The sequence below is a fragment of the Trachurus trachurus genome, assembly GCF_905171665.1.
Source record: "Trachurus trachurus genome assembly, chromosome: 3".
Taxonomy (NCBI): domain Eukaryota; kingdom Metazoa; phylum Chordata; class Actinopteri; order Carangiformes; family Carangidae; genus Trachurus; species Trachurus trachurus.
In genome coordinates this window covers 24548652-24574299 of record NC_139893.1, presented here as the reverse complement: position 1 = coordinate 24574299, position 25648 = coordinate 24548652, and the positions used below count along the sequence as shown (strand labels likewise).

The 25648-nt window shown below is 41.7% G+C and overlaps 1 protein-coding gene across 1 annotated transcript in view; it reads right to left on the bottom strand.

Moving 5' to 3' along the window:
- The window catches only part of mmp15b (matrix metallopeptidase 15b), a 29343-nt gene extending 8025 nt beyond the window's left edge, over window positions 1–21318 (bottom strand). The window contains exons 1-7 of the mRNA XM_083999126.1: window positions 20323–21318; window positions 12764–12912; window positions 12354–12476; window positions 11713–12020; window positions 6193–6354; window positions 5610–5806; window positions 1940–2078 (exon numbers count right to left, since the gene is read on the bottom strand). Coding sequence (XP_083855252.1) covers window positions 1940–2078; window positions 5610–5806; window positions 6193–6354; window positions 11713–12020; window positions 12354–12476; window positions 12764–12912; window positions 20323–20442 — 1198 coding nt within the window. The 5' untranslated portion in view covers window positions 20443–21318. The remainder of the gene's footprint in view (window positions 1–1939; window positions 2079–5609; window positions 5807–6192; window positions 6355–11712; window positions 12021–12353; window positions 12477–12763; window positions 12913–20322) is intronic.
- Between the last annotated feature and the right edge of the window lie 4330 nt (window positions 21319–25648).

Sequence of the window (25648 nt, the reverse complement as noted above, 5' to 3'; positions counted from 1 at the left end):
CTGTGGACCTGACCTAATGATCAGGTAGCTAGAGCTAGAGCTAACTGGGCTGACTTACCTTGAAAACATAGAAAACATTCAAGCAGTCATTATTGGGTGATAATGTCAGCCAACATGAAGAAAATGGATTGTTCTACCAGTGTGGAATAATGTATGTACATAGCTGATATTTGGAGTCTGAACTCTGTCCGTGTTGCTCCCCATTAGGTTACATCCAGCTCTCCACAGCAGGAGGTGGGTAGTGATAACAGTCATTATTGTGGTAGTTGTTAGTTTTGTTGTCCATTGCCATCAATGCTGACTGATGTGAAATGTATTCAGCAGAAGAAAAAAAAAACAACAACAATAAAACACCTCAGCTTGGCTGCATGCGCAAAACTCTGTGACTCATGACCTTATGAGAAAGAGAAAGGATTGCTGTTGTAATGCTGACAGGACGTCAAGCTGTTGCTGATCTGATTGGTCCTTTTAAAGGTCTTTATAACAGCTCTCCCTTTCCCTTTTGCTCCCAGGTTTTGCAGCCCTTCCTTTTCTCTTCCCCTCCTCTTCCTGCCTCTTGTTCTTTCTTTGCTAATGGCGTGCGGCCAAGTGTCATACTGAAACACTTGCCAATGACATCATCCTCCTCATCACCAACAGCTGCCCCAAAAGACTGTGGCTCCCCCTGTTTGAACTGCATTAAAGGCTGCGTTCTTTCTTTTTCATTCAACAACTTTATCCACCATTGTAAAACACAAGCTGCTCGCAGGGACTCGCAGTATAAATAATGAGCTGTGCTGGAGGAGATTTATACTCTGCATGTAGAATACATTATGTTCTGCTGCTTTCTTGAAGAACTGGGGGTATGTACTGTATATCTTCAACAATATCTACAAAGGATGAAGGAGTCCACAATGAGCTTTACCATTAGTCTTTCAAAGTGACAGCTAATAACGGCAGAAAAATATTATGTAGAACAGAGCCAGGCCTTTTACAGCTATAATAAGAAGGAATAGTTAACAGTGGATGGTGTGCTCATGTCATTAAAAAAGATTGGAGAGTGGAGAGATTGCAGTTTGCCAGCAAGGGATAAGGAGCACAGAGGTTTGTTGATCCTCACAGGTCTCAAATCATACACATGTTCAAAAGTAAGTCATGACATTGTAAAAACAAACACCAATTAAACTGAGCTTTCATAAATTGGATTTTGTTTTTATTTACTTCATTAAATAGGGCTTGTAATTCATAGGCTAGATGTCAGGTTATTGTACGTTACATCATTCAAAAATCGGATAAATCCCACTGTGTTCATTTATGAAGAAAATTATTATTATTAACCACTCATTCTCACAGACTGCAAGCATTGGGGACTGCAGCTACAGGGCTTCAGCTAATTCCAGTTACCTTGGCTGGATGAACCAAGTGATGAGTGAGGAGGTTTTGGTTGAAATTGGGCTTTTGTTTGATATCATTGAGTTTGTGTATTTTATTTATCCTTTATTAGGTATTATTCATGTGCATAGTGTGTATGTAACACAAAAATATGTTAAATTGTACATTTGATAAAAGTTGTGGGTGTGGTCATATATATACATGACACTTGAGTGTTGGAGAGAGAGAGAGAGAGAGAGAGAGAGAGAAAAACACAGTCTGATGCTGTTCTTTCCTCCACCACATCTTACACCTCAATCCTGCTGTTTGTAGGGGCTTACCACCAACAAAACCTCACAGTTACATAATGTGAAATAATATGATGCACGGGTACTGACCAGCAATTGCCTGCTTTTGTTCTTCACGAGAGATAAAGAACAAATGATCAGTCATGCCTTTTGACATCTCAACTGAGCTGCACTTATGAAGAGGATAATTTGCAGTGTGTTTTCAGTCATGAATGTTTCAGAGTTGAGTAATTAGGAGCATGTCCCTACAGTAAGTGTGGTTACAAGTATTTGGTGCTTACCTTTAAAGAAGACGAACCTGCCGTCCTGTCTTTCATAGGCAGCATCTATGTCTCCAGGCAGACCCCTCCAGAAATGACCGATGGGCATGGGATAGTTATCCAGAACCCTGTTCCTACGCACCCGCCAGAACCAACGGCCCTGAGGAGAGAAAAGTGACAAGTGTGTTTGAGTAAAAGTAATTTCTTCAACACATCTCAGATTTTAAAAACATTTCTGTGCACGCAAGAAGATGCAGTGCAGACAGCTGTTGTGAGAAAGGTATCCTTTCTCGGAGCCTTACAATCAGCCGATCATCAGAGAGGTTTAAAACGTCAGAACCTCTCTGCTGATCGGCTTATTGACCTGTTGTCACTAAAACTCCAGAGAGAAGCATGTGAGAGCAGATGTAAAACTACACTACGGTAGTTTTCGGTTCTTAAGAACCACATGGATCAACACTTAAAATGAAACACAAGAGGAGTGTAAAATGTGGAAGCTTTAAGTCTGTCATGCTTGTTGGTCATTATGCCAGGCAAACTGAGGTCTGCAGGATAACTAGACCAGAACGTACAATAAACTAACAATAGTGGAACAGTAGCAGGCTAATAATAGTCTCTGCTCTGCTGGCTTTATCATGTCCCCATATCCCACTCTCTCTGTTGATCACAGCCTACTACAAATAACAATTAAGACTATCAAGAGGGATTTCACTGTCAGATCGGCATCACAGTGGCATATTTTATCCTGAGCATATAGGGAAAACGTGTGCTTTTGAACATTCATATCTGTATATGCACCCACCCAGGCCAGCAGACAGATTTACACCAGAAGCCCTGAGACTCATTCATAAGTGGTGAGTCAGTAGCCCTGCTTGTCCTGGATAATGTAACGGTAAAATGCTCAGTGCTGCTTCTTTCTGGCAAGCACACCTCGTTTCGTCCTTCACGTAGGACACACTGGCAGACAGCACGGCGCGGCACGGTATGGAATGGAACAGAGATGGAGATGGGTTGGCGAGAGCTGAGAGAAACATCTACAGGGGCCGAAGCGAACGGGCTGTGTGCTCCTCGATTTGTGTGGTCTGACAGGCTCCTTGCGTTGACCAGATTAAGACTGAATTGACCATATTAGTCCTCAGCAGAACAGACCAGAGCTCAGCAAGGGAGTTGCAATACTGAGAGCAGCCCGGCGTGCTCTGTTGGCTGTCTGTGTGTCCAGCCCACTGCTGAGAATAAATATTGATAGTGAATAAAAGACAGGAGCCATTTCCTTTACCACAGTAACAGCCTGTTTCTTCTTTTAATGGACAGGACTCCGTGGAAGAGACAGAATGGTACTGATGTGATGTAGCCCACTCCCACTCATACAGAAGTTAAAGTAAGCAACTTTGCCTATGAATAATGTCTCTCATTATCAACTACAACTTCTGAATAGTGCAGTCATCATTTTCACACTGGTACTAGAAATAAGCCAAGCAGTGACAATAAAACACAAATTATTAATATCAGTTGCTGCTGGGTGAGCAAACTGTGAGACAGTGATATATGGACTTGACTGAGTATGTCACTTGTTAGTGTACTGTATGTTCTCTCTGAGATACTCTCAAACAAGAAATGAGAGGAAGCACAAAAGAAGACACAAAGCTGCTGCATATCCAACCATCTCGTATGTACGTATATGCTGATACATTGACAGTGTGGAGTGTAAACAAAGTTGTATGAAGCAAAGAGATGCTAGGCCAATGCTTGAAACATTTTAAAACAGCAAGGATATTGTAAACTGGCGGCTGGCTGCATAGAAAAAGTCCAGGGATCACCAAAGATAATCATTCTCAAGTGCCTCTACATAATTTGATCTCAATCTACTGAATAGTAGTTCACCTATTAGAAACCAAACGGGTGATCTGGGATCAACCCTGCTGGCACAAATAAACATGAATGAACAAAGCAGAGAGTGTTCTGATCTTGAATTGTTCCTGTTACACTCAGTGGCAAATGGCAGACAAAGAGGCAAAAAGTTGATTGCAAAACTACAAATCTGCCACAGATGCTGAATTGTATCTAAAACTCAGGTGGTCGTTCCTCATGTGCTTGATAACAGAAATATATCTGCAAAAAACTGATCTGCTCAGTTAAGGAATACTAATTGCTTCTGGTCTGCATTTACTTTGATTAGATCAGAGCTATTAGTTTAAGAACCACTGCTAGGCATGGAAAAAGTTAATTGTGGACACTTATTAATGCTGTCCAGACTAGCTACATGACTGTGGGTGAAACCCAAGAACATAGACATCACTCGCCGAGATGAAATCTAAGAGCACAGATATAACTGTCTGACCATGTGCAGCACATGTCCAGGCAGCTGGATGCCAAGTCCTATAACTACTGGTCAGTGTCAGACACACAGTGTGCAAGATAAGAGATATTCATAGACTGATCTCTGTGTGTTTGGAGGGACAGTGGATAGCGCTCTGCCACACAGTATACCTTTAAAACACTGTTTGGTTTTATATGCAAATATTCCACTGTATAGCAATAATAATCCAAAGAGGCCCACTCAGAAATGTATTACAACAGCTTATCAGCTTTACTGTGAACATGTTTTTGTATTCCACTCTTGATACAGGCATATACTAGGTCAAACTGCTGTTGACACTGTTCTATATCTTCACTCGTTTGACTCCCTCCTGCTGCATCTCACTGTCAAACATCAGAACTTCTGATCATGGGACGCTGTCAACATTAGCCAAAGCACAAGTTTGTAATTGCACTGGAATGCACTGCCTCTAACCGTACATGACGATGAAAATAAACTAGAGGTGAATCTGAAAAGCTCCTTCCCAATAAGGCCCGGATGTCCTCTGTCCTCCACTCTCTAATATCTGCGAACCTCTTCAGTGTTCAGCACTGCCAACACTCGACACCTCCTCTGACCTCTCCCACTGGAGCACATCATTACTTATCTTTATAGAGCTGTTCTATGTATAGATTGTCACTGAACTAATCCTGGAGGGGATACAATACAATGGAGTAAATTTGAACCTATCTGCTGTTGAGATTTCAGTTAATTTAACTGGTAATGACCACACACAGTATTTTGCTTACATCATGGACCCTGACTGGAAACGGCTCCTTCCACCATTGGTGAAAACACATGTCTTATGTGTAAGGAGAGAGCTGCATAATACCATAGCACTTTAAAAATTAAATGACAATAAAATCCAGCTTAGAGCAACTGCAGCCAACAGCAAAATGAGAGTTTCTTACATACTAACTCTTAAAGGTAAAAAAAAAAAAAAAAAAAAACCTTCCTGATGGCTCACTGCTGCCTCAGCCGTTGTGAATATTTAGTGTGGGTCCAGAGGCTCTTTAAGGAAAACACCTAACAACACCCCACCCTTTTAACAGTGCTCTACCTCATAAAAACACCGGCCCTGTTGGTTCACAATCCATAAGGACCTGATTGAAAACAGACGTCTTGTTGGCCATGCACACGCCATTTGTCTCCAACTGATTCTGCAGAAAATAACAACTAATTTATTGACACAGTTAACTTGTCAGAACTGCTCCTCTGCTGCAGGAAGACTGAAGGACGTACAATAAAGCACTGTGATAGTAAACATAATTCCTTCCATATTTTAGGCTCATTACATCAGATCAAGTTGAAGGTATCTCTTGAAAAAGCCTTTACCTTGAAGACAAACATCTCTCCTCGGAGCATAGCAACCGTGTCAAAGTTCCCTTCACAGATATTGGGTCCATAGTGATCTGGTCTGTCTGTGGTCCTGGGACGGTCAGGATGCCGAGGAGGTGTCTGGGGTGGCCTGGGTTCAGGGCGACGGGGGGTTACAGTGGGCAGGGCCTGAGTGGGGCCGCTGTCTGGCTGACCTGAGGGGAAACAGAACATTGTTGTTTAAATCTGTTTTACATCATAATGGGTGATGCAAAGATGTAGGTATGATGACTGACAAAGGCACCAAATTTAAATGTGCGTAATTCAAAAAAAAAAAAAAAAGTAAAAAAATCTTACCGTCAATTCAAAAATGGAAATAGACTTAAGGTTAGAAAACACTGGGCTAAGGCTTAAAAAAACAGAATACCTAATTTAATAATTACAATATAATATAATGTCTCTACTGGTTGCCTCACAAGAAAGATACATATTAATGTGTCATACTAGTCCTTTACTATTCCTCAAATACTATCAAATAAACCTGAAGGAATTTAAAGTAAAATTTAATAAAAGATAAAAAAAATGTTTTACTTCATCGTACCATAGATCTGTTGTATGCCCCGTCGGTCATCCTCAGGCAGCTGGAAGTTCTCAGTCTCCATCCACTGGTAAAATGGAGCCATGATGGCCAGTGGATTGTTGGAGTGCTCTAAACCCAGAGCATGACCCAGCTCGTGGACTGCAACCAAGAAGAGGTCATTACCTGTGTGGAAATAAGCAGATACACAAGTTAGGGTTAAACTGGATCAAAATCCTAATGTGTCTTATGAAAAACACACAGGAATTCATGTGCTGCAAGAAACATGAAGGTCCCCTTCATGTATCTTGCAGCACATGAATGTAGTTAAAGTATAAGTCCCTTTTACTATAACTGGATAAGGCCTCTCTAGGGGCCTCATGTGTGCCATGAAAATATTCCCCAGATCACCACAGGCAGTCTGGACTGTTAACACAAGACAAGCTGGAACAATTGTTTCATGCTGTTCATGCCGAATTCTGACTGTATTATCTGCTGCCTCAGCAGAAATTGAGATCCATCAGAACAGGCTACTTCCATTTTTCAACTGTCCAGTGTTAGATGAGTTGATCAGTCACTGTATCATCTTCTGTAATCTTTAACCAGTCCACCTGGCCGAACTCCCTTCTAATCAACACTTCTCACAGTTTTGTGTTTTGCACCATGCTGAGTGAAATCTCAGACTGTTGTGAGAAATTCCCAGATCAGCAGTTCGAGAAATACACAAACTCACACTGAAGCAACACGTCACGGTCAAAGTCATTGAGTTCACATATCTTTCCTCATTCTGATGTTTGAAGTGATGCATGACTTTTAGGTGCTATATCATTGGGCCACTGCATGACAAAAGGGTGTGTTCAGGTGTTCCTAATAATGTGCTTGGTATGCTTATATCCATATTGTTAAGACCTGTTTTACTATGTCACTATAACGGCCACTCGTAACTTCCGACCCGTGAACTCGTACCAGATCGAACTGGTACCACTTCACAGGTCGGAAAATCACGAGTTACGAGTTTCCTTGAACGCACCATAACAGTCCTCGTCGCTACGTCGCCACATTCACGGCGTCCCTTGGCTGCACACACAGCCCTGCATGCCGTTCTCTCTCCTCATTGGATAAAAACTGTAGGATACGATAAATGTTTTCTCCTCGACTCAGAGCAGAGCAGAGTGACTGACAGACCCGTGTTTCGGTCCAAACACTCTATGTAAGTGATTGCTGTCGGAAGATATAACTATTTAAGACTTATATTAACACAAATATATCACTCACTTCTGCTTTAATATATGAGAATGCTTGTTCATTATTTTCTCCACAGATCTGACACATGAATCACTAAAGGCATGCTAATGGTCCCTGATATGAATCAGCACACATTTCTAACATTTCTGACCAGTCCAGGGCCACTGCAAATACTACACACACTGACAAGGCCACAAAGCAGCTGTGCCCCACTGACCACTGCATCAACTTCCTCTATACACAATAGACCTCTTACAGACATTTTTTTTGGAAAGTAAAACCAGAGAAAACTTGGTTTAGATTTGACCAACATATTCCTATATGGTTGTGTCTGATGTGAAGCCAGCACACAGCCGGGTACTTCCCCTCAGTCAGTCCCTCTTTGTCGCCTGGGGCCTGCCCTCTGTGATCTCTGAACTTCCGAGCCATTTTGTCTAGCTTGATGGGTCTTGGTGATTGGTCAGATCTGTGCCAGTGACATCATGCTGTTGAGGGGATTGGGACCTGCTGATGTCACTGAAGGGGATGGGGGAGATGCTCTGGATGCCTGTCCTTGTGCATCTCCTAATTTCTTATAGCAACACACACACACACACACACACACACACACAAACACAAAAGGGACACACACAGTTCATCTCCACCACCATCAATAATTTCAGAGTCACATGAGTGTCCTCTTGGCTTGCTAAGCTGCAGCTAACACTCCAGGAGAGAAAAAAGCAGAGAGCAAGATAGAGTGCTACAGATATGAGGGGGGGGGGCTGAGAGCAGATAAAGAGGCTTTTGTGAGGTAACCGCGACAACCATTCAGTTCGACAGAGGAAAGCTTGAGTAAACTTCAAACATCTTAGCATAGTTAGAAGCTCAGCCAACGCATCTCATTCTGACCATCCTACACACACATTTTGTCATTCAAGTCCTACTTTACTTGTTCAGCACGTCTCACGCCTTATTCATCGACAGCTTTGTGTAACACAAAACAGCACCCTGACAACCAAAATGCACTGTCCAAGTAGGCTCTGCCTTTTGCCAGTAACTTACTCATTCTCATCTGACCACAAAGGCTTTTCTGACGCTGGCCTTCGGGGTGTCGTTTGTATAAGGTGTGCTAGAGTGTGCATGTCAGTAAGTTGTTTGGATAAAGTCTCAAAGCTGTTTTTGTTAGAGCATCTGCACCAGAAAGGCTGATTTATCACACTGTGTGTCACAAGATTTACACCATTTTTTTTTGTTTTGTTTAATAAAATGTTATTTGCTAACTAAGGTGACTGAGGTCAGGGAAAGTGGGAAAGGATGAAACAGACAGACTGGGGCTTTTGCTGTCATATGTCAACATGTTAATATTTTATGTCTTACTATTGATCGCTTGGCTTAAGTCTGTTTATGTTTGACCCCTTTCAAAAGGAGGTCAGAGGTCAGGGCTGATTCTGCTTCATGCTCTAGGACACTTCAGTGAGGTGGGAGCAGAAAAACCTCCTTCATGTTAGATTTAGTTTGCAGCAGGACTGTTGATGGTTAAAGGATATCAAAGGTGCTTTTTCTTTTTCAGCAATGGTTCAGTTAAAATCTTGGTAAACTATTAAAATATACATAGGGGTTGGCCCTCTTGAATGAGCCATCATGTCTGCAATTGTAAATGTTACTAAGGCATTAGGTAGGGGTCACTGGTTTCTCAATTTCTGTTGAGCCGTTAGCAAAAGTTGGTCAGTCACCTGCAATAATAATCGCTAATAAATCAGTAATAAAGGGTTCTGCAATCCATTGAGTCTGCAGTTATAAATGTTAATAGGATGTTTATAAATTGCTTTTATGTCCTCAAGCCCTTTTCCAAGGACAAGTGATCTCCAAGGGGTGTGTCCTGCTGGAGGAGGAGTAATATAAAAATATTGGTACATTTTGCATGAATAATTAATACATATAATAATTCTATAACTACAAATCACATCTAAAAGTTGCTTCATAACTGACTCAAACAATTAATCCAACTGCCAGAGCTAAATGAAGACGACATCTGTGAAAAGCTTGAATAGCTACACATGTGTCAACTAAAGTCAGACAGGGTTGTAATTTGGATGCACTTTGCTTTTAAGCTGTGTGAGTGGTGTGGAGCAACAAAGAGAGCAGGCTACAGATCTTCCTGAGTGGAGCACACTCCCACTCACTGTGGGATTCCACTGCCCCTGTGATCTGTCCTGCAACACATCCCACACAGAGCTGATCACACAGAAAGACACACACACACATGATCATACATGCACGCACACACACACAAAGACAAACAGAGCACAGCTGCCTGTGTCTGGTGTGTGTATGTAGATAACAGGGCAGGAAAGCCCATTGTCACAACAAAAAGTTAGTGGGTGCACAGTAAGAGAAGGAACTTCTCAAATATTCATAAAAATAAGGATTTTTTCCTTAATCTGCAGTTTAATATGTTTCTGTGGTGCAAGAATTCATGAGTGTTAAAAGTTGTAGTCAGGTTTAGGTAAAGTTAGATTTATGAAAGATTAAATTTAAGATTTAAGGAAACTATAAACATTGTAGAATTATCTGCAGTGTGTGACTCTGGGAGGAAGTGTGTGTGTGTGTGTGTGTGTGTGTGTGTGTGTGTGTGTGTGTGTGTGTGTGTGTGTGTGTGTGTGTGTGTGTGTGTGTGTGTGTGTGTGCGTGCGTGCGTGCGTGCGTGCGTGCGTGCGTGCGTGCGTGCGTTAGGGGTTGCACGACTTCAGATTTTTTAAAGTCGACTTTAATGTTATGAAAGTCGAGTCGACGTCGACTAGTCGCTGATGACGTCATTCATATTTTTCCCATCATAAATCACAGGAGGAGGGAAATGCTTTGCAACAATCTGTAGCTTTTCACTGACAGACGCTCATGCACAGAAATTAGTCCACAGAACAGCAGCTGTATAAACAACAAGCTGTAAATCAGTTTGTTTTTTTGTAACATACACTCCTATACAAGTGCAAAAGATAATACTGTAGCTCCTGTCCGTTAAACAATTAGGGAGGAAAATGACTACAGGCCTCGTCACCATCACAGTCCTGCTCAGTCACAGTTTCACTCACAGTTTTTGTTTTTCCTGGTTGGTTGTTGCTGTTGTTGGTTGTTGTTGTTGTGCGCGACGTAAAGCTGTCGATATGAGCGGAGTTTTTTTTTTTTTTTTAATTGCCGGCAGCCTGGACACACTGGCCACGGAAGCGCAGCCTCACAGGCGCTTGGAGCCTCACAGGCAGCAGCTTCTCCTGCTCTCTCTCTCCGCGCCGGTCAAACATCGACCTGTCTGTAGGCTGCTCGGTTTTCCACACACACAGGTCTGTCTCTAGCGCTGTATGTATGTGTGTCTTGTGTGCAGACGCAACTGACAAATATTTATAGACGGACAAACTTAATCATCATTTATTTTATTTTGAAAATTGACCGGATTCTCTCGCCTTTTCTGTGCCCGACTTCCTGTCTGGTACGCGCTCGTTCTATCCAGCTTGACGGCGCTCGTATTTTTTTCATTCAGCGCACTCAGCTGTTGTTTCAAGCCGCTCTTCTCTCGTATTGTCACATGATCAGCGACTAGTCGACGTCATGCTCAAAACGTCATTGTGGAGCAGTAAAGTCGACTAGTCGATTAGTCGACTAGTCTGTGCAACCCCTAGCGTGCGTGCGTGCGTGCGTGCGTGTGTGTGTGTGTGTGTGTGCCTGACAAATAAGGGACGATGTAGCGAGCTGCCAACTGTCGTTAGGTGTGGAGCAAAGCGATGGAGACAGCAGTTTGGAATCTATTACTGGTATATAGATCCATTACAACCTACACAACATGACATGACTTTGGGGCTTCAAACTGCTGAATGTTTACAGAATGATCAGGCACATGATAACTCTTAAATCCTGCGTTTTCCCCCTTCAGAGTTCAGGGCGAATGACTCCCTCACAATATCTGAGCCCTCTGGAAAAAGCTTCATAACACAACAAACTGTCTGTGTGGCTGCACACACACAGACACCGATATACTGCAGTGCACACCAACTCAACTCACAGTGCAAGAAAACATCCAACCACCTGAGGCCACAGTTAAAGTCCAAAAAGCTTCTCCTAAATGGATGATCACTGAGAATTTTTTTCACCCTTTTCTTTCTTGTTATTAATAATTTTGTTGTTAGGGAAAATGAAAACTATAAAATGTATATCAACACCTCTCATTTTATTTCATTTATTTATTTACTGAGCAGGGACAGCACACACTGATAAACATGTCAGTTTTACCATCTATGTACATGTGCCAGAGTTGTCCCTGTATGTTACCTTGTATGTTCAGGTTTCCAATGGTCCACGGTTCATCTGAATCAAAGTGTGTGTCCCCTCCCATTCCAGGTCCAGGGAAGTATGCATGAGCTAGGAAGCCCCCCTCTCCATCAAAGGGCGAGCTGTCTCCATGAAAACCTGAAGCAAAGAAGATCATGATGTCGGGCTCCTTGCGGCGTCCATATTTGATCTCCTGGTAGGGGATTTCGTCAAAGGTCAACGGGGTGATGCTCTGCCAGACTTTGAAGGCCCGGCGGATGGCCTCATATGAATTATACTCTCCAATCTTGGGCGTGTAGTTCTGGATGCTGTGGGAACAGAGGTAAAAACAAATCATGTAAGGGGCAGCGTGCCATATCAGTTTTAATTAAAACATATCATTCAATTCATGTTTTATTCGTTTCATTTATTTTTCATGGTGTTAGTAATTTCATGTGTTTGTCAAATTGGAGAAAGATAACAGTAATTACAACTTTGCTCCAAAGTTCTTTTACTTTTTTTGGGGGGGTTGGAGCAAACATTTCCAGGACTGAGTTGAGAAGTCTAGAGTACCAGATGCATTATTGATACAACAAAATCAACTGAAGAAATGTGCATGTACCCTCTATGTGTGGCATGTTCAGTTTCCTTTTTTTTGATACCTGTATGTGAGGTGGTTCTTGTTCCATTTATGTCCAGTGAGGGCGTAGCGTTTCCGCCGCACGTTGGTTTTGATCTGGCCTCCAAACTTGTCAGGTACACCACAGCGGGGTCTCTTCATGGCACTGAAGAAGTTCAAAGAAGTCAGGGGCAGGCAAGAGAGCGTGTGCATGTTGTTGAAAGGAGGGAAAAAAAAACCCAAGAGAAGATATGAAGAGCATGACGTCCTAACCTCTGCTATCTTCCCTTGATGTCTGTGTACATTTTTGTTGTTTAATTTAGTAGTGTGAGTATCTGTGAGCCACTGAGCGCAGCCAGGCTACTGAGCAATTCCTCTCAAGCAAAAAGGAGCAAACGTGTTTAAGTCTCTAAGAGAGGGAGGAAAACTTTACAAGAGCTGAGCCCTGCCGACCTGATGGTTTGAGGGTCCATCTGTCCGGTGACCTCCAGGCCGTAGAATCTCTGCATATCGCTGACGGCATTGGACAGAATCTGAGCTGATCGCATGGTGGACATCTGTCTGTTGGCCTGGGGCAGGTAACCGTACATCCTCAGCCATGACTGGAGACACACAAGGGGAAAAAACATAAATAAAACTGTGACAAATAAAGTGTCATCTATTAATATGCTATTGTGTGGATTCACTTTAATCTAAGCTCAATGGGCTCATATTACTCATGTGATGACTACAGACTTTTAATATAATTAGGAACTGAATTATAGCGTAACATCTGTTTTCTAAGCGTATGGGCAATTGGGGGCTGTTTACATCTGAGAGCAATGATCCACGGCCCCAAAGATCTTTAAGTTTGTCTTCTGAGCTTCAACATCTGTAACATGATGACATGACAGAGATTTGCCTTAGTGCTCAAGCTTTGTGGGAAAATAACTCCCATTTGTTATTTGATCTTCAGGAAGGAGGAATGGAGCAAACATTGGTTTAGTTCTTTTAAAATATAACAGAAAAAGGTGACAAAGCAGCTGTGCATGGAGTTACATTTAATATGTTGTATATAAAAGGCAAGGAGGAAGAAGAGAAGGAGGAGATCAGCCCACTGTATCTGACCGTATTGGGAGTATGTGACTGTGAGGGCTGGAGGGTGGGGGGTTAATGACAGACATGAGGGAGAAAACGTGATACTTGACCCAAACACAGATGACACAAAGTCTATCCCACCTGTTATGCAGAAACCTTATCTCTCTCTCTCTCTCTCTCTCTCTGTCACACTCACACACTTTGACACACAGGCAAACACTTGCATATTGGGTAGTCTTGAGACACTAGATATGCTTACACATACACGCACTCCCCTCTGTGGTGCGGGGAATGTAAAAGGGTGTGCGTGTGTGTGTGTGTGTCTGAGTGTGCATGTTTTCCTGACGCATGTGGCTATATCAGCATGTGTGTGTGTGCAGGCCCTGAGCTTACGCCCATCTTTCACAATGCAAACACACTGCTTGATAAAACTCTGTATTGACTTTCCCACTCCCTTCAAACCATAAAAACAAACTCACATCTTTCATTCCTCTCCCTCTCCCTCCCTCTCTCTCTCTCTCTCTCACACACACACACACACACACAAACACTGTGCATGCATCTCCTAAATGTAAGACCGGGTGTAATAATAATTGGTCTGGCCACATACATGTTCAGCACAAAACACATTGTCTAGGGGAGGCGGTAACCCTGACTCAGAGGGTTAGTTTGCTTTAGGTTCATCCACTATCCAACTAAAAGAAATGACCAGTGGTCTTCCAGATCGTCCTTGATTTACTGTCTACCCTCTGCCTGGATATGTAATAAAAAGGGTCAAAAGGCAGATGTGAGGACCTGTGCTCCATATCAAATCTCAATGTAACTTTAACCTGAGTGCTTTTTTTCTTCAACATCTCTGACTGAAAAATAACATCTTGTTCACTATCAGACCAGTGATGACTGTGCTGCTGTGATCAATGATGATGAAGTGATCAATCAATCAATGCCGAACACTGAACTGAGTCTGACAGATCCTGACAGCATCTCCTCTTCTCCTCTTTTGAGATGAGTTAAGATAGTAGATGACTACTGTCAGCCATTTACAGTAATATATGACCTTTGCTGAAATAACACATCTTCTCTTTTTCTCTGAGGGTTATTTTTTTTTTATTGCAGTCTTCTGACAGCAGTAAAAAAAAAAGCCTGCACAACAGTAAGTTGTTTGTCTTTGCTGTTTGTCTAATAAAGGCAATGTGCAACATTACTTCAAATTCAAACATTAAGAGAGAAAACACAAATGCGTTTTTACCCTTCACCTGAGACGTCATGTCTCTGTAGTTTATGTGTGAGGAGACAATGGATTGAAAACCCAAAGTGAGAGCTCAGCCTTTGGTGCACTTGACCTGAGCAGCTCCCACAGTCAAAATCTGTTGTTTTTATGTCATTTCCAGCAGTTCCTGCACTTTCTATTCATTTTAAAAGTTTACAGGTGATGTCTATTACATATTTATGATCTACTTGCTCCTTATTTACCCCTCTCATGCTTTCTATTGTGAGTCTAAAGCTGTAAAAAAAAAAAAAAAAGAGCCCAGCTTATTATTTTACCATTACTCCCTCTCATCTTTATCTTTCTCCTTTTGGCAGAGAATGCACTGGCTCTGTCAGCTAAGTGTGAAGTGTGTGTGTGTGTGTGTGTGTGTGTGTGTGTGTGTGTGTGTGTGTGTGTGTGTGTGTGTGTGTGTGTGTGTGTGTGTGTGTGTGTGTGTGTGTGTGTGTGTGTGTGTGTGTGTGTGTGTGTGTGTGTGTGTCCAGGAGCAGGAAGAGGCATTGAGGGGGCTGAACTGGACATGACCCTGACCCACCTCTGCCGTAGGATAAGGAAGCTTCAAACACACTCAGATACAGTTACACTCTCTCACACACACACACACACACACACACAGAACCACTCAAAAACAAACATGCACTTCCTGAAACATCTAAATACTATCTCTCCCTCTTGCCCATACACACACAAGGCTGCTACAAACACACAGTTCAAGTGAAACAGGTGGTGGGGATCACAAAACTCAAAAAACATTTAGTTCTCTCTGCTAATGAAAGTCGTCTCTTGCCAGGAGCAGGTGGTGTTGTCACTTGACAAGAAGACCATTGCTGTGCTTACAAGAGGTTATGATACACCTACTGCACAGCGCTACAACTTCAGGACAGAGTCAAGGCTACATTCAGAAAGTGATAGAATGTCGCTGGTTAGAGACTAGTGCAACCTCGGAGGAAGACAGCTCTTGGTGAGGGTGCTGGTCATGGTTAGAACGGGCGAAGGTTTTGATGCATTTTATCTTCTAGACTGGAACCTAAACATCTATTGATGCTAATGTTAACTACTGTATGCATTGTAGCAATAGCAAAACTTAGAAAAAGCTCTTTTGACTAAAACCATGTGCTCACCAGCTGGGTGAGAACTGGGGAGAAATCCAGAGTGCAGTGTTAGTTCTGGTAGCTTAGATGCAACAAGCTGGATTTAGAAAAATAAACACAATTCCAAAATGACCAAAAAACATGTCCACAAAAGGCAGAAAATCTTACAAGAGCTGATTAGCAATGGGCAGTTCGTCAGGCCCGCTAAGGGAGTTCATATTTCATACTGTCTGATGATAACAACAAAGCACTTAGCAATGAAATGATGCACCCAGCAACAGTCAACCACTGACTTCAATTCTATCTAAATTTCAATGAAGGAAACCACAATCTGCTGTCCTGTGTGATCTCCAGCATGTGTCTTTTAACATTCCAGCCACTTCCTCCCTGCTCCTCTGTGGTCAGCATCTCCTTTTGGTTGTCACTGCTGCAGCGATAGTGCTTGATGAAGAAGGGAAATGCCTTGTTGTCTGATAATGTTTGTGTTCTGGTGCTGTGTGTCTCTGTATACGTGGACATCTGATGTTGTCCCGACACACTCTATCTCTGTCCCTGATTGGGTACAAGGGCAGAGCTGTAGAGCTGTTGGGAAGATGTATGGAGGCATACGATCCCCTGCTACCCTTCACCTAGTGTCACCCCGCTATGCAGAAATGTGACTGCCTCTCAGGGGAGAGGGCTCCGTCTTGTGTTTTTAGAATATAACTTAATATAATTTTGCCCTGCGGACATTCCATATTCAGGTCAACTCATACACCTGTGAGTAAAGTGTAAAAAAAAAAGAAGAAACTTTGCATTTGTAAACTGTAATTTTGGTCATTTTTTTTGCACATCAATTTGTGTGCATGCTAAAAGAAAACTGTGAACTCACTCTTCACCTTTGCAGCTCGAACTCCATCCTACAGGGAACACTCCTCCCCCAATCATCTAAAACTGTAAAGTACTCCAGTCTGGCTGCTTACCTCCCCTAATCAGCTGAGCTGAATACAAAACAAGTCTTAGACAACAGGAGGAATAGGGTTTTGTGCTATGAGTGTGTGTGCGTGTGTGTGTGCATGTGCGCTAGGCCTTTTCTATTAAATGGGCTTTCAAAGAGTCCTTGAGCTTACCTGCCAAAACCAGGCCTAGCAATATACAAGGAGTTGTAAAACCTGCCAGGGGTGTGTGTGTGTGTGTGTGTGTGTCCAACCACAATGTCAGCCAAGATACTAACAGGGCTTTTATTCCAAGGCTTGGTCTGCTGCCATGTCTTACCCCCCAAAGTCTTCGCAAGAGGATGGATATGTAAATGGAGTAGTGGGAGAGAAATAGAGACAGACAGAGAGGAGGAAGAGAAAATGATTTGTTCAAGTTGAAGATTTTTTGACACACAATAGAAAACTGAAATAAATGCACATGAGCAAATTCTCTCTATAAAATACACTCACAGGTATTTCCCATCTCATAGCAATCCCAATTCCCTGGCCTGTCCCAACACTGTAGCAATGTGAGACTTGGTCATAGCCAGTCACACGGGACCGGGGGGTGGGGGGTTGGGAAGAGACAACACGTCGCAGATTACATGGATACAAAGAGGATATGGACTGAGGAAGTCGCTGTGCTGCAATAAGCCACTGATTACTCCTCCCTTCACTACTATTTACTCTGCTTTAGCTGCAAACTGCTGTTCGACACTTTTTTTACTCTGTCACAGCCTGTCGTATCACGTCCATGTTTCTCTATTCAACCCACCCTCTCTCTCTCTCTCTCTCTCTCCTATCCCCAAGTTTTCTCTCACAGCTCACTCTCTCGCTCAGACAACAGGGTCCATTGTATTTCCTAAAATGCCTTGGAGTCCCGGGCTCAGCGTGCCTGTGCATAGTGTGTGTATACATGTGTGTGTCCTAGTTGGAGAACAGCTGTCACATTCAGCCATCACATGCTTCACAGCTGAGAGTGACCACTACCTTCCCTGTCAACTTTCTCTCTCAGCTTTTTTTTAAATGTATAAATACATAAACAATTTGCCTTTTATTTTTAAATCAAAATATCTGAAGTCAAAATGTCAGAATGTTTAATCAGATTAACACATCAATAATAATCTCTCTCTTTTCCCTCATTCTTCTAACCTCCCACCTCATCCTTTTAGTCCAGACGGAGTAGGAGGTGAGTTCTCAGACCAATTCCTAAAGACATGGATTGCACTAACTGAGGATTGGATTGGTTTCCAGTATGTGGATTGACTATTAAGTAGGTGTACAGTGCAATTTCAACGCAATCCAGCCAAGTCTGAATTTGCTGGAAAGATACCGGCTGCTTTGAAACATGTTATTTAACTTTGCATGATAATTATGTTGTTCAAAACACTCAGTCCTCTTTTAATTTGCCATTTATCTTATCAAGTAGACTGCAACATACTGTATGCGCTTCAAAACCTTAACACCACTGTGAAATGTGAGCCCACTTTCAGTTCACACATAAAATTTTCTATAAACTCTTATGGCTCCTGTGGGTGCAAACAAATGTTCTCTCCTGAGAAACATTTATCCACCACACAGACGCAGTACGGCCATCAGTGACTTCATAAAAATTGGGTCTGCCCTGCCATAAAGATTAGGTCATGGAGATTAGCAGGCCCACCCCCATCGAACTGCATGACTTTTTAAGTCTACTTGGGAGTTTTACTCAAATCTAACAGATGCAAACCTCCACTTTTGGATACATGCTGGACCGCTGCTAAGTTCCTAGGCTCTGCTACGAATAAAAATACTCTGTTGTTGCTGCACATTAAAATGTCAACTGTGAACTTGTCGACAAGAGCTCTTTCTATTTTCCACCAAGGTAACACATTTGGCAAACTGCTGTCACAGTGTTTGTTCCAAAGGACAGTATCTGTAGTAACTACTTAATGTAATATAACACTTGTGTGCACTTTAAAAAACCCAGGTCTTCCAACGAGTGGCCTGATGTGTCCTCTTCACTGCGCCTTAGAAAAGGCTTTGTGATAAGTCTGCATCATTGAATAAATACAGAACAAGTGCAAGACCTGCTATGATGACGACAATATTTGTCCTTGGGTCCATTGTCATAGACATCTTGTTTGGAAAGTTGTCAAGATTTTCCTTCGCCACTCAGTCGTATAACTTTAATTTTCTTCAGCTGATACAGCAGCAGACGTTACATTTAAAACCCTCTGTGTTCGAGAACTGCTGTGGAGCACTGGATTTTGAAAAGATGTTGACAATGTATTTGTTAATATTTTAACTGACACACGCAAACACACACATCTAGCAACAAGTAATTAGGAATTTTTCACCACTCCACACATTGTGTAAACCTTACAGCTCATCTCAGTGAGACACATTAGCACACACTGCACGTACCACAGCTATGTTAATACCCCATCAGAATGTGTTGCAACCTGACGGACAAACAAACCCGTGGTCACTGGGTTTGCGTTAAGCAAGCTCTCCGCTAATGACATGGGAGCCTCTTTACCTGTCTTCCCCCCCTAACACAAAACAAAAACAGGAGCTCTGCTAATCTGCTAAAATGTCAGCTATTATACTGAATCATCCCTCTCAAAACATTAATGGACTGATGGAGGAAGAATGCAAGGTGTGCTTGTTCAAATTCTGACTTGACACTTAAGAAAACTGGTGTGGAATAGATACACCCCTAAATAAACTTGTGTCCTTCTTAAGAGATCAGAGGAAGTGATATGAGCCGTGTGAAAATGACTTAGGGCCTCTATTGGACATCTTGATGGAGACACGAGCTGATCAATTTCATATGCCACACTCCACTAGTCCACTTTGCACTCTGCACTGTGATGATTGACTAATGAAGTTAAATTCAAAACAGTGGTCTCTTATGTGATGATTAGAAGAACTACACATGTCCATGCAGCACATTTTCTGTGTTTTTGCCATTTCACCTGAGTGGAAAGGGGTATGATTTCTAATTGCTAGCACAGCGAGACCACCAAGGGTGTTTGATAAAGGAGTGATGGGGACAGGGATATATGTCTTATTAGAGAAAGTATATTTAACATGAGAATGGTCAAGAGCCGGTCCCTGACAAGAGGATTTCTGATTTCCTTTTGTGCCGACAGTACTGTGGTCATTTCCGAGGATGGGATCTTTTTTAGACTTTTATACTCATACACCTACCAGTCAAATTTGCTATCCAAATGAAGTAGTCTTGCAAGTGGAATATAAGTACCGGTATATAAATCAGATGTTGTGCAGTGTGTTGTCCTGAAGGGATGGGTCACATTTCAAACTGTTACAAGGGTAAATAGTATTGCTCTATATTAATTGTTTAAAATTAGTAAAAGCAAATCAAATACTGATGATAAGTGTTAAGAACTGTCGATCGTTACCAGAAGATACACATTTGAATAGCACTCTTTTGTTAATATTATTTTAATCTAACTTAAGCAAATACAATCAAATTGCACTCTGAGTGAGACTATCATTTGACAGGTGACAGGTTCGTTATTAAGTCAGTATTACAAATCTGGTTTCTTTGTAGTTGTTGGGTGGGCTTATGAGCTTTATTTAATGTGGGCTACGGTTAAAACGCCGTGTTGTTACCTCAGCGTTGAAGGTGCTGACATCTTCCGCTCCATGCGCCCCGAGCGCACACAGCCACAGCGCGAGGAGGGTCCGTCTCCAGAGCAACCGAGAGCAGCGGTCCCGTGGGGTGGAAGCCATAGTCTGGTCTCGAGAGGAATCTGTCGTCTCTTGGCGAGGTTTTTTCTTTTTCTTTTATATTACGTGGTCAAACTGCTGTGGTTAAAACTAGCCGTGATGCTACGACCGTCTTCAACAGTGCACTTGTGCCCCGGACGAGAGCTCCATTTCACATGGACAGACTCAGAGCCGGGGTTTAAAGTGACCCTCCATAAATATCAACGAGTTTGCACTGATAGCAGATGTAAACCTATGAGTCCATACACCGTACTGCAAGTTTTGTTTTTGTTATTTTCTTGTTCACATCAATCACAAACGGCCTCACGTTTCTTTGCGTAATGACCTCTGTTATCTGTGAAGTTAGCCCACCAGAGCGCGCGACTCATTTAATTAACATCAAAGACACCGCCTAATTAGTAACCTTGAATGTGCAGTTTACAGAAGACCCACGACGTCTCCAGCCAGTGGCAAAATAAGTCTACGGCAGAAATGCGTCGGCAAGTCGTCTACTTGTAACATGTTCACATCCAGTGACTGAACAGCTTTTTCAGCTTGATGGAGTAAAACAAAAAAGTTACAAAACTATAAAACAACAACGGACGACCGAATAATAAGCTCAAAGTTCACTGCACATGAGCTACTCCTACAACAAGCAGCTTGAAGCAGTGTCGCAGCTGAGAGCGAATGCGGTTCTTAAATAGGTATTGCGACCACTTGTAAAAAATAAATAAATAAAAATAAAATAATAATAAAAGCAGAATATATTTGCCGTTTCTTCGCCCTTTGAATCCAGTTTTCCCTTTCTCCGGAGCAGATATTATCTGAGGCCAGTACTTAATCGCTATCGGTCCTGTCCTGAGTCAGTGCCTCACGCACGTTGTTATCCCTACCGGAGCAAGCCGTAGTGGTCCGCTGTGCCTGTGTTTCGGTAGCCTACCTAACGTGGGAATGCCTGCTTCAAGTGGAAAAGCACGGGGCCGACGTGTTCCTGTTATGACTTTCAAAATAAAAGCACCTCGACTTTGCTCAGGTGACTCCTTAAATGCCTACAACTCTGGAACAGTTTCCCAACACCAGATATTCATGGTAGCACATGCAACATAGGAATTAACGTGATAAAAGATGTTGCTTTTAAATCAAAGGGCAACACACGTGTTTACTTCCAGCTGTTTACTTTTTTCTTATTATTTTGAAAGTAACTCTCATTTCCGATATTGTCTTGCGTGTCTATGGTTGACTTGACGGAGCTAACCACTACAATGCTCTTGTCAAGGAGGTGGAAGTGAAGGAGCAGAAAAAAAGAGCCCGAGGCAGACACATGACCCTCCCCCCCTGTGTTTTATCTGACTGACACCGAAGTAATAGACCACATTACACACACACACACACACACACACACACACAAGAAAACAGGAAAGTACAGATAAGATATGACACTTAAAACCACTTAATAACCAATATAAAAAGTTGTAATAGTATAGCCTATAATGTTTTTAAAAGATTTTATTGTTCCATTAAAGCAGAAGTAAGCGATATTTTTGTGTTAATATAAGTCTTAAATAGTTATATCTTCCGACAGCAATCACTTACATAGAGTGTTTGGACCGAAACACGGGTCTCTCAGTCACTCTGCTCTGCTCTGAGCCGAGGAGAAAACATTTATCGTATCCTACAGTTTTTATCCAATGAGGAGAGAGAACGGCATGAAGGGCTGTGTGACGTAGGGACTACGACCAATAGATCCATGACGAGGACGGGGGCTGCTAACTCCATCGGTTGACAAGACGTTATGGTGCGTTCAAGGCAACCCGTAACTCGTGTTTTTCCGACCTGTGAAGTCGTACCAGTTCGATCTGGTACGAGTTCACGGGTCGGAAGTTACGAGTGGCCGTTATAGTGACTTTCACAGGTAAAACAGGTCGGAAAAACACGAGTGGGTTGCCTGGAACGCTACAAAGTCGTAAGTTGTGACGTGAAGCTGTAATTTACGGTTTCAAAAGCCTGCCTGGAACGCAGCATTAGCCAAAACGACCGGATCGCTTACTTCTGCTTTAATTCTTCCAATAATTAATTTTTAATGATATATTATTCTATAGTTTGCTATTTGTCTAGATTTCTCATCAAAAACAAAAAGAGAAACTTGTAGCCATTAGCAACATGTGCCCAGGTCAAAAGGAAGCACCTGCCATCTGTGCAGATGGATTGCTAGGGCAGCTGAGAGTGATCCTATAGTTCCTCGGGCAGTCCCTGTCATTTGCACCCACTGCGGAGACTGCGGACAGACATGTCTACATAATTAGATCCCTATCAGTGGATCCGCTCTTGGGCGAAAGGAAGTAGAATGGTTGTTAATTCTTACTGGCTCAACACTGGAAATTGTAAACAGCTACACAACTTCATGTAATGTATCTGTAATATCATGGCATTTTATTTTTCTAATTTAGGAGTCACACAAAGAGGTAAAAATTATGAGAGAGGGGGGGGGGTGGGTTGATGAAGATCTTGAATTTCCATCCAATAGATCTGAAGTCACCAAGATAGCATAATTTGAAGATATTTCTGGCCAGTTAATCATGTATGCAGTAAGTGTAGTGCTGCTCCAGTACAGTCTCCACACATGATTAACTGGCCAGAAATATCTTCAAATCATCACAGGAGAAAATGGTGTTATGGTTTCCTGAATACATGCAGTGGTCAATGGTAAAGTCTCCATAAAGCCAAATTCTACTGGTCTCTTTGTCTGAGACTGAGGCTTGGAAATTGCTTACTATTCCTCTTGGGAGTGAGGCAAAAGGAAAAAGTTTGCCAGCTTGAAAATCCCCACCCCTGCATCAATCAACCAAACACAGTAAGATCAGACCCCATGCTGTCGGAGTTAGTAAAACTCTGTTTCATTGTCTTTCTCAGAGTAAACTGCAACCATGTAAAACAAAATCAATAACTTTTTTAAAAATGATATTCTATTTCCCTTTTTTTTGTTCCAGTGATGCCAAACAAAACAAATATCAATATATGCACTATGTAGATTTGTTTTCCATAAGTCAACTCTCTATTTTGTCTCTATGAGCCACCTGGCAGAAGGGAACATCTGCATGTCCAGCAAGTAAACCTGCTGATGGATAAAACACACACAGTCTGAAATGCATACAGGGTGTCACAAACTACAGGTGGGTCCATAAACACATATTTGTTTGTGTCATTATCAAACATGTGGTTTGCAGGCAGCAGGTTCTTTTGATGACCGTTCCGGCTCCAAATACCAAACACTTTCATCACGTCCTCATCAAGTCAAATGGGCCTGTCAGAGGATTCAGGTGTTTTGTTTCTTTTCTTAATAATGGCGTGAAAACATGAAAAAAGTCACAACTGACAAACATAAAGTAAAACTATATTACGTAAGAAAGAATTAGGTTTGCATGATCATGTAAAATGTCTAAACGTTTTAGGTGGGGCACTTTATTCGTTCTCCCGTTAGAGAAATACATTTTGTAAATAGCTTTCGCTTCCCAGATTTGTTTTCTTGATTGGAGTGGGAAAATGAAATGCTTTCATGCATTCTACCCCCATGTTCATGTTTGACTTGTTTTTTTTTACAGTAATGTGTTACTCCCCTCTGTTGGTGAGATGAGTGACGTGCAGCCATAAAACAAGTGATGTTGATTGGTGAAGTGATAATTCAGCCAGACAAATCTACAAATTTAGTGCTGAATGTGTCGACAGAAATCTCAGTGTCCTGAGAGTAGGCTACACTATATTTGTTTTGTTTAAAAATTAAATTCATTCACTGTGGGTTTAGTGGAGAGAGGTTAGAGAGAAACTTTGCTGCTTCCTCTTTTTATTTCAGAATATCATTTACATGATTTGTTTTGGGGTTGTTTCCACTTCCCTTACTTCCTATGAAGCTGTTTGGTTTCAACAGGTTTTCTCATTTGGTTTAGTCCTGCTGTCACATCAGCTGTATTCTCTATTCTCACACTAATTATTTCTACTGGAACTCACCAACATACAAAGGTAAGCAGGCTGTTCTTCTTAGAACCACATAGATTACTACACTGATGCTAATATAAGGCACAGGGGGATATATATATATATATATATATATTTTTTTTTTTATATATATATTTTTTAACCCAGTTGTATGGAAATTACTTTGATACTTTTGCTGCCCAATTGTGATGAATTGTGTGTTTTGGAGATTGTGTGTACTTATTATACTTGAGTGGGTACATTCAGTGAGTGTGGAATTCAAATTTAATATAAGTTTGGCATACATTGAATGACACATCAGAAAAATACAGCAAGCTATTACAGTAATGATCGTTTCACTTTTAAACCTTTCTTGTAATATTTTAATTTTATGCATGATTCCTTTATTCTTTAAACTACAAATTTATTTTCCAAAGTCACTAAGTCTGATTCTTTTCCATGTCATTATTTGAGTGTTACAGTAATTTCCCTTTTGGGTGTGGTCTGCTGCATTGTGAATTACTGTAGGTCATTGCCATCACTGTCATACGTATCTAGTCATAATCAGAGGAAGGCCAATGGCTGAAACTTGTCAATAGTGATATTTTGATAACATGTAAAGCTCTATCACTCTACATAATTTATTTCATAACGTGTCTCCTAATAAAACACAGATTGATTTTCATTCAAAATTGATCCCCTTCACCTACAGAATGAAGTGGTGGCTCCTCGGGTGGCTGCTCTTGTCTTTGGTGTCGAGTGGTGTAGGCCCCTGTAGGGCTTGTGGCACTGAGAGTTCGGATGTGCACACTGAAACTGAATCAAGTAAGATTGGTTTGATACTCTGTACATACATAAGTGTGTGTGTGTGTGTGTGTGTGTGTGTGTGTGTGTGTGTGTGTGTGTGTGTGTGTGTGTGTGTGTGTGTGTGTGTGTGTGTGTGTGTGTGTGTGTACAATTCAAATTCATTGAATTTCTACAAATGTTCACAAATTATTTCCTCTCCAGATGTCAGAAATTGTATGCAACGTGTAAACTACTACTTGAGCAAAGGAAAAGTCAATGAATCTATCAAGTAAACATTTTAATTGTATATCAAAGAATATTTTATCCTTTGGAATTTTGATCACTGTTTGTGTGTCTTTGTGAATTACAATGGCTATAGTATGTGTTAATGTTGAAGATTGAGACATTTGGTGTCTAGATTTAAAGTTGGGGTTTAAAACTGTGATGAATTAAAGAACAACTTCTGGTTCTTTGC